The sequence below is a fragment of the Drosophila novamexicana genome, unplaced genomic scaffold (genome assembly GCF_003285875.2).
Source record: "Drosophila novamexicana strain 15010-1031.04,08,12 unplaced genomic scaffold, DnovRS2.1 tig00001415-arrow-arrow-pilon, whole genome shotgun sequence".
NCBI lineage: Eukaryota > Metazoa > Arthropoda > Insecta > Diptera > Drosophilidae > Drosophila > Drosophila novamexicana.
The window spans coordinates 415,001-424,705 of record NW_020824856.1 but is presented as its reverse complement, the minus strand read 5'-3'; the positions used below and the strand labels follow the sequence as shown (position 1 = coordinate 424,705).

Sequence of the window (9,705 nt, the reverse complement as noted above, 5' to 3'; positions counted from 1 at the left end):
ATGTATATATAAATATTTAGTCGAGTTAAATGTTTTTGTTAATGCGTACAAACGAAAATATGGAAACATCTCGCTCGCCCTCAATCTGTCCATCTCTCTCGCTCTCTCCCATTTGCTCTTCCTCCCTCTCTCTCTCTCCCTCTCTCTCTCTCTCTCTCTCTCTCTCTCTCTCTCTCTTGCGCTACGTGCTGTGTGTATTGCCTACATAATCCCCAAGCCAAAAATAGCTCTCGACGTGTATCCCAACTCACGAAACGTGTTCGAGAATTCGAAAATACTCAAAAAAAAAAAAAATGTTTTTGTTGTTGTTTTTCTTTTTTTTTTCGTATTTGTTGTTATTTTTGAAATATTGTGCTGGCCAAATTTGGTCAAATTGTTATTAAGGCAAGCCCGAGGAAAGAAAAAAACGAGAAAAACCAAAATAAAATGCCACATCGGAGGCGTGGTCAGAGAAGGGGGCGCGGGGTGTGACTCGCACAGCTGTCAGTTGGTTGCATTTGGCAGGGGGCGAGGGGGGGAGGGGGGAGGGGCAGGAAAACTCAGAAAAGTCGGAAAACAGAACGCGCGAGACACTGTACATACGAAATACAAAATATATGAAATACAATTTTGGAATATTTTCTTAAATTTTTATTGCATTGAATTTTCGCCGCTTTTCCTGATTTTGGGCACAAGTCAATTGCGGGCAAACGTTGCGTATACTTCATTAAAATGCAATATGCACGCATTTAATCGTTGGGCTCTGCAGATGCCCGATGCATATAGCCTGTTGATAACCTGCTGGGAATGGCCCAAAATAATGACAAAGAGCTGTTGAGGTTGAGTTCATTTAACTCAAAGCTCATTAAATGCGGCACAAAGCTTTATTTGAGGCACAAGTTGGGTTTGTTTTAGCGGAAGACATCTCAGATCCCAAGAGGTATATAGTATATACTTATCCAGCTACGATAACTGGCTCGATCTAGTCAGATGCATCTGAGCGACAATTTTAGAGATCCAATCCAAGAACTTGAAGTTCGATAACACATCATCGATAACTTGACGTGTAGCTACTTAATCGATTACATATCGATAAATCTTCTTTTACTCTATCTCGTAGCTTGTTAGAGCCAGAGACAACGACTTTTGGCTGCAGCACGACGACAGATGTTGCTAGTAAATCGATTAACTATCGATACTTCTTTGTAAGAGCCAGAGACAACATATTGAGAATCCTGCCCTTACTCCCCTCCACCAGAGACAACATATTGATAATCTAGCTGGCATCACATTTACAATCCAGAACGTTCACTTTCCTCTACTCGACCCAAGTGTACATACACGCAGATTTGGCTGCCACATTCAGGCATTGTGTATTTCACAAAGATCGGACTATGAGGCCCGATCTTAAGCAGAAGCGCATTTCCTGCACAGATTCTTCGGCACAGCGTGCTTTGAATAACAAATTCAAATTGAAGCAAATAAGTAAAATACAATTTCTGTTTTCACCAGCAAAGCTGCAAGAGGCACAACAAGAAATTCTAAATTCTCGATTGTTGCTTTTGTTCAGTTGACGTGCAAACTTTCGCCTCAGCTCTTGCTAAATTGTTGGTCAGCTGCTTTTGAGACTTTACTCAGTTGCTTTTTGTGAAGTAACATAACTTTTGAGACTAACCCAAGAAAGGGTACTTCGATTGTGTGCTAGAAAAGCTAGAGTAGCCCCAAGTCGTGCATATTCGCTTTAGTTTTAGGTTTTTGTCCAATTTTTTTTTTTGTAGGGCTACAATTTGTCGCATTTGGACAAGCGTGTTTATTTGTTTTTGAGCGTCAATGCGGCGTATGCGCAATATGCTGTGGCATTACGCATACGCCAGGTATGCTGGCAGCATATATTTGTTGACGCTGCGCGAATAATTGGCTCACGGCGACAAAAAACAAAGAAAAAAAGAAGAAGAAGAAAAGTAAAGAAACAGGCAGCCGGAAGAAACGAACGTCGTCTGCGTCTGGCCATGGCTAAGGACGACAAATTGCGATGATTTTGTTTTTTGTATTTGTATTTCTCTTATCTCTTTTTGGCCTTTGTTTTTTTTTTGTTTTGTTCAACATGATTTTTGGCTAGCGTTGCCGGCGAATGCGCTCATCGGCTTTATTTAGCCAAAGAGCCAAAGAAGAAGAGCTAGAAAAAACAGCTGGCGTTTGCTTTTCGCCACGCACTGTAGCGGGGGAGGGGGGGCGGGGGTGTGGGCTGGCCGCTCGTGTGGGCTGGCCGCTCGTGTGGGCGGCAACGAAAATTTTCCGGTTGATAAACAAAAAAGGAACAAAAAAAAAAATTAAAGAGGCATTCGCTGATTTCTGTTTCGTTTGCGCATTTCAGGTGAAAACGACGCGCATCAGCAGCAGCAGCAGCAGCAGCTACAGCAGCAAAGCTGGCAGCAGCAACATCAACAGCAGCAACAGCAGCAGCACTCGGAAGAGCACATCCTCAGCACCAGTTACACGGACAACTTGTGACATCGAGGAGATTTGGGACGAGCAGTTACTGAGGCAATTGGTATGTTTGTCAGCATAACCTCAAGGCAGATACACGCGCGGCGTTGCCAGCTTGTCGTGGGGTTATCTTGCACATAACCTAACCTCAACAAGAGTGCATGTTGCCATCTAGTTATTTGTTTTGATATAAAACTAAAAACTTGTCTCCTCAGCTGGAACAGGCGTCCACGTACGAGGAGCGTCGCAAGATCCGTGCACGTTTACGCGAACTTATGGCGGAACGCGAAGGTAAGTCATCCAATAGATCTATTAATGCCCGAACCTAACCTTGGCATAAATGCCAGCACCTAACACAAAGGAGTTTGGCCGTCGACAAGTGCCAAGATGATGATATTTAAAGGGTTAAGGTTTAGCTCTCTCTCTCTCTCTCTCTCTCTCTCTCTCTCTCTCTCTCTCTCTCACTCTCTCACTCTCTATCCTTTTCTTACTCTAACTACCTCTCTCTCTCTCTCACATACACACAGACTATCTCTGGCCTTACTATAGCTTATGATTGTGTTCTGTATTTGTATCTTGTAGATATGCAAACAGCGCATACTCGTAGCTAGGCTAAAGTAATATAATAGAGCGATTTATCCAGGACAGGTATTGCAAATTACTCGTCGTTCAGTCAGAAATACATCATCATCTATTTACATTCACATAACCAAATTCATTATATATGTTTTCTCATATTCACTTTAAAACGTTTTCATCAACTATATTTATGTACGCGTTCTCGTTACTCGTCCACTCGTTGTTATTTCAATCGTTGTTCGTGCAACATTTACTCGTTATTCGTTAACTCTTTCAACTTGCCTTCGTTCAATGTCCACTCGTCCGTTTATTCGCTATAATTTACCTTGGTGAACGCTCAATTATTCAACGCTTACTCGTTATTTCTTTAACTGGTCGATCGTTTAACGTTCACTCGTTCAACATTTACTCGCTGTTTTCATGAACGTTCAATTATATAGCATTCACTCGTTGAAGGTTCAATCTTCAAACGCCAATTCGTAAATACAAATTTACCACTTTATAATTAAATTCGTTGGACTTTCAGTCGTTAAACGCTGAGACTTTGCTCTTAGACTCATCGTTCGATTATTCGTTCAACGTGTACTCGTTGAACACTTACCCGTTACATTTTATTTCGTGCGACTTTCACAAGTTAACTCCTGCTTACTCGTTCGATTATTCACTCGACATTCACTCGTTATTCTATAACAATAACTCGCTCAATCGTTGCTCTTGGACATTTGTTCGTTATTCTTAAGCTCGTTCTGCGTTCACTCTTCGTCAACGTCACCCGCTCAATGTTCACACGTTCAAACATTTGTACTCGTTCACGCGTTCACTCGTTGTTTTTTTCTTGTGTTGTTCTCTCGTTGCTTGCGCACTCGTTACTTGTCTCGCCAAGGGCCCAGCAGGCTTACCATCGCGCCAGCTGCTGCTCGGCCCCTGACGTGCTCCCAACAAAAATTCTCTCTCTCTCTCACTCTCTCTCTCTCTCTTGCTCTCTAGCACTCGTTGCCACAACGAACGAGCTGAATAGATTTGCAGGGCAGCGTCCTGTTTTGCCCCCCGTTTCGAACGCTTTGCTTATTGTGAGCCCCATCCAATACCTCTTGTTTCTTGTTCGTTGTTGTTGTTGTTTTTCTTTTTGACTACATCTATACAAATATATATATATCTCTCTCTTTCTCTTTTATATATCTTTCTCTCTCTCACTCTCGCTCTATCACACTCATGTACACACTGTAAATTTCATGCACATTCGTATAAAAAAAAAATCGCTCGAAATTTGTTTGCGTCGCGCGTTTTCGTAGAGCAACAAAATTTAAAGGCGGGCGGTGAAAAGGCCGCTGCCAAAGAAGAGGAAGAGAGCAGCGCCAGCGAATATGAGGAAATAATCGAAGAGGTCACCGACGACGACGACAGCAGCGACGAGGAGCAGCCAGCGCCAGCCAAGCCCAAAGAGAAGGAGAAAGAGAAGGATAAGGAGAAGGAGAAGGAAACGGGCAGCATTGAACAAAAGCTGGCCAAAGTCGAGCTTAGCAAGCAGGTGGTCTCCGAGAGCCAAGTGGACAGTGTGGTGCAGGGTGAGTCCCCGCCAGAACCAGAGCCAGAGCCAGCACTAGGAGCAACTGCAGCAGCAGCTGTCAGCAGTAGTCATAGCCTTAGCAGTAGAAAAGCCAACAGTAGCCTTAGCAGTAGCCAAAAATCTAGCAGCACAGTGAAGCCACAGACTAAAGACCCGACAGCGAACAGCAAGACGAATACCAAACAGCAGCAGGAGAAGCAGCAGGAGAAGGATAAGCAGGAGAAAGAGAAGCCAGCGGCTGGCATGTCTGGCCCTCAGCTGAAGCGCTTGAGCGTGCCGCCGAAGGAGGATTCGGGTACGGAGAGCGGCGAGGATTTGCGGCTGTTGGCCGCCGGACTGCGCGATACGCTGCAGCTGCAGCAGCAACATCGCAGCGATGCGAATCGCGGTCTACTGGACGAGGTCACCGATGCGCTCAGCCGGCTCGAGTGCAGCCTGAAGCTGGGCCAGGAGCTGGCCGTTGACGGCGGGCAGCGGCAGGCGCTGCTCTCGCTAATTGCGCGCCTGCAGAGCGGACTGAGTGCGCCCGAGAAGCTGGACGGCAGCGATGCGGCAGCAGGCGAAGCTCCAGCTGATCCGGCCAATGCCGAGGCAGAGCTGGGCGGACGGCAGCGTTTTGCCAAGCGGCGGCAGCGCAGCAATCGGCACACGGTGGGCGTCAGTCGCGAGGAGCTCGCCGATGCGCGTCGCTACATGGAGGACATGCTCATGCTGGAGCAGCATGCGGTCAAGTCAGTTGCAGAGCCAGAGCCAGCGCCTGCGCCGTTGCTGGTTCGATCTCTGGAGCGCAATGCCAGCTCGAGCGCCATTGTGGGCGCGCCCAGCACACAGCTGTACAGGCCGAATCAGTTTGTCGCCGCGCAGCTGAAGCCGCCGCAGACGAGGCGTCCGCTCTCCGGCGACTATGCGGTCAGCTTTGCCAGCTATGCGCCGCCGGAGTCGCAGATGCAGACGCAGCCGGAGCCGGAGTCCATGTCGGCGGCGACGACGCGCTTCAATGGCGGCAAGAAGCAACTGATGAAGCGCGCCAATACGATCGATATACCCAAGCTGAAGGCCAAGTACAACAACTGCGACAGCGACTCGGACGAGGAGGACGAGGAGCACAGTCGCAGCAGCCAGGCGGGACCCAATCTCGGCCTGAAGCGTGCCGTTCAGGTGAGCGTCAAGCGGCGTGTGCAGCACGTGGTGCCGCCATTTGAGCCCAAGACCGAAAATGATCACAAGTTCCTGGCGTTCATCAACAAGCAGAACCACCAGGGCGGGCTTGGCTGGGCGGGCGCCCGATCTGTCTCCAACTGGACGCACAAGTTCGGCAATATCAAGCACACGTTCGAGACGGGCGCCGCGGCCACCGCCACTAAGGGCAAGCCGCCCCAGCCGCCCAGCCACCACCAGCAGCAGCAACAGTTGTTGCGGGAACAGCAGCAGCAACAGCAACAACAGTTGCAGCAGGCGGCGCTGCTGGAGCGACAGCGTCGCCAGGAGCTGGAGCGTCAGCTGCGCCTCGAACAGGAGGCACGCTTCGAGCGGGAGCAGCGCGCGCGGCTCGAACGCGAATACTATGAGCAGCAGCTGGAGCGCCAGCAGCTGGAGCGGCAGCAGCAGCTCGAGCGCCAGCGGCAGCAGCAGGAGCAGCTGGAGCGGCAGCGACGTCAGGAAATGGAGCTGCGCATGCAGCAGCAAAGGGAGCGCGAACGCGAGCAACAACAATCGGCGACAGCAGCAACTGTTGCTGGCGGCGCGCCGCTTAATCAGTTTATACACGCGCCGCAGTCCGTCTTTCGGCCCATTGACCAGGGCCAGGCGCCAGCGCCGAGCATATACAAGCCCATACCCCAAAAGGGCAACAACAGCTGGCAGCCAACAGCAGCAACAGTTGCTGGCAACAAGCAACAGCAACAGCAGCAACACTTGCTGCCGCATGCTGCCGGCTACAGCAACACGCCCTCACCCTCGCCCGCCTCGACGACGGCCAACTCGCCCATCGGTCTGCCCTGGCTGGCCAAGCCGCGCGTCGACAACAGCGACTTCAAGCGCAAAGCACACCACTTCGAGGCCTGCTCGCTGCGCGACCAACTCGAGCAGCAGCAACAGCAGCAGCAGCCGTCGCCGTCGGGCGTCTATGTGCAGCGTCACAATTCGCTGCGCGCGAAGGCGCCGCCGGCAACGCTTAGCGAGTTCCGGAAGCGTCCCTCGCTGCCCAATGCCATGCAGCCGGAACTGGAGCTCTATCAACAGCAGCAGCAGCAGCAGGTGCCGGCGCCACCGCCGCCGACCAACATCTCGTTTACATATGCGGACTATGCGCCGGTGCGTCGCGGCGCCACGAATCTGGCCAACTATCGCAGTCAGCCCTGCCTGAGCAGCGTTGGGGCGACGCTAGAGCCGCTCACCAACCCGCTGGCGGCGCCGCTTGTGCTGACCAGTGCGAATCCCACATTTGTGCCGGCTCAGACGACGTTCGACTATGCCAGCCCCTTGGACAGTCCGACCAGCTGTTTGACCGCGCCCGCTTTCACGGACAATACGGACGACGATCTGGATCTGGACTCGGATCACAATATGCCGCACGAATACCGCGCCGAGATCAAGGTCATGCGCAAGCCGCGCAGCCAGACGGCGGTCACGGTCGCACCCAGACGTGCCGCCCATGTCAGCGACGACGAGGTCTACGGCCGGAACTCACGTGCCGCCAAATCCCTGCTCTACACCATGAAGCAGCTGGGCGGCAGTGGTCCCGGGCCGGGCTCAAGTGTGGCTCAGGGCAACAAGCGGGGGCAGCCCTTGACGGCGCCCAGTTCGCCCAGCAAGCCGGGCTGCCTGTCGCCAGACGGACGCATGTACCAGGCGCCGCTTGTCGAGCCGCTCTTCCCGCAGCTCAGCAGCTTTGAGCCCAAGCGCCGGCCGCAGTACGTGACGCCAGCGACACCGCCCACTTATCTGGGCGAGCCGCAAACCTCGTACGTGGTCACCTATCCGCTGGAGGACTCGGCCGATGAGCACGAGTCGAGTGTCAGCTTGAGGGAACGCGCGCGTCGCACCTCCGAGCACTCCACGGCCAGCAGCAACCTATCGCTGACCAGCTGGACGGCGAATCCTATGCATGTGGGCGTGCCGCCGCCCGTCGATCGCAGCACCAAGCCGCAGCAGCAACCGGCTCGCCCGCGTCTGAGCACGCGCAGCCACACCATCAGCGACTCCAGCGGCTACGAGGCCAAGCCGCTGGCCCAGCTGCTGCGTCAGAATACGACGGAGGCGCCAGCGCTGAGCGCCAGTCGCCAGCAACAGTTGCAGCGCGAGCAGCAGCAACTGTTGCAGCGGGAACAGCAGCAGCAGCAGTTGAAACAGCAGCAACAGCTGCAGAAACAGCAGCAATTGCAGCTGGAACAGCAGCAACAGCAACAACAACAATTGCAGCAGCAGCAGCAACAATTGCAGCAGCAACAGCAACAGTTGCAGCGGGAACAACAGCAGCAGCAACAGTTAAAACAGCAGCAACAGTTGCAACAACAGCAACAGCAACAGTTGCAGCGGGAGCAGCAGCAACAGCAACAATTGCAGCGGGAACAGCAGCAGCAACAGTTAAAACAGCAGCAACAACAACAGTTGCAACAGCAGCAACAGTTGCAGCGGGAACAGCAGCAGCAACAGTTAAAACAGCAGCAACAGCTGCAACAGCAACAACAACAACAGTTGCAACAGCAGCAACAGTTGCAGCGGGCGCAACAGCTCAGCGAGCTGCGACGCAAGAGTCTCGGCAATGTCTCCTCGTATAAATCCTCCGCGCCCGCCGACACGCCCGACATAGTTAAATCGTCGCTACCCAAGGATCAGACGCCGCTCTTGAAGAAATTCGGACCGCCGCAACGGCATCATTATGTGCCCAATGCGTATCAGAGTCCGCAGCTGAACAAACAGCTGAGCAGCAGCAGCCAGCACATCAGCAGCAGCAGCATCAGCAGCCAGCACATAAGCAACATCAGCAGCAGCAGCTGCACCACCAGCTTTGCGGGACAGCAGAAGCCCCTCATTGTGGAGACGCCCGCCACGCCGCAGCCAGGAGTTGCTGCCGGCGCGGCGGAGCCCTTGCCGGAGGATCAGATACCGCGCAACATAGTCTTTAATAATGTGAGCGCATTTAGCTCGCTCAGCCGCCGCAGCCTGGACGAGGAGCACCACCAGCAGCAGCTGGTCAATGGCGGCTCCAGGCTGAATCGCCTCAGCAAATGTGATTCCTGGCATCAGATCTGCCAGCAGCAGCAGACGCAGCTGCAATCTCAGTCAACGTCACAGCCGCAGCAGCAACAGTTGCCGCGGTTCGGCGAGCTGCGACGCACCAAATCCGGCCATTCGCTGGCCGTGCCCAAGCTGTACGAGGCGGGCATCGACAAGGAGCAGCTGGGCGAGAAACAGCGCACCGTCGCCGCCTATTTCTCTGGCCAAAAGTCGCCCACTGGCGCACAGCTCGAGGAGCTGCGCACCACAACAACAACAACATCGGCAACATCGGCAACATCGGCAACATCGGCAACAACTGCGAATCGAAAATCAGCAATAAATCGCACCAAGACCAGCGAGAAATTGTCGGCGGCACGCAAATCGCTCAGTTCGTTAAATTCCAGCTCAAATGGTAATGTGTCCACGACGGGACTTTCCCTCAATTTCGGTCTGTTGCGTGGTGCAGCGGCGGGTGGTGCAGCGGCAGGTGGTGCAGCGGGTGGTGCTGTTGGCGGCGGGCTGAGTCGCAGCGCCACGATGCCGCACATGGCGCATCTCAATTTGCTGGACGAGAGCAATGTGGAGGATGCGTTCGAGCAGCTGATGCTGGGCGCCTAAGGCGCCGGCTTGTGCGATAAATCGATAGTTCGATAGGTCGATAACTCGTTTGATTGTTACACACACACACACACATACACACACGAGACACACGAGACACACACAGCAGCCATTCCAGTTTGAGCCGCCCAGCGAGACGCAACTGGACACAACAAACGACACACACTCGCACACACACACACACATACACACGAAGCCGAACTGTTACTGTACTGATTACCGTTTACCGTTTTACCGTTTACCGTTTTACCGTT

General features: G+C 52.6%; 1 protein-coding gene across 3 annotated transcripts in view; it reads left to right on the top strand.

Annotated features, from left to right (window-relative positions):
- The first annotated feature begins 2,385 nt into the window (after positions 1-2,385).
- LOC115767615 (smoothelin-like protein 1) overlaps positions 2,386-9,705 on the top strand; it is a 12,002-nt gene continuing 4,682 nt past the window's right edge. Inside the window, exons 1-3 of one of the 3 annotated variants that reach the window (XM_030711912.1) lie at positions 2,386-2,530; positions 2,682-2,757; positions 4,338-4,610. In XM_030711912.1, the coding sequence (XP_030567772.1) occupies positions 2,742-2,757; positions 4,338-4,610 (289 nt within the window). In that variant the 5' untranslated portion in view covers positions 2,386-2,530; positions 2,682-2,741. Of the gene's footprint in view, positions 2,531-2,681; positions 2,758-4,337; positions 4,611-9,505 lie in introns of those variants that run through there. The other 2 variants (XM_030711914.1, XM_030711913.1) reach the window with 2 other exon arrangements.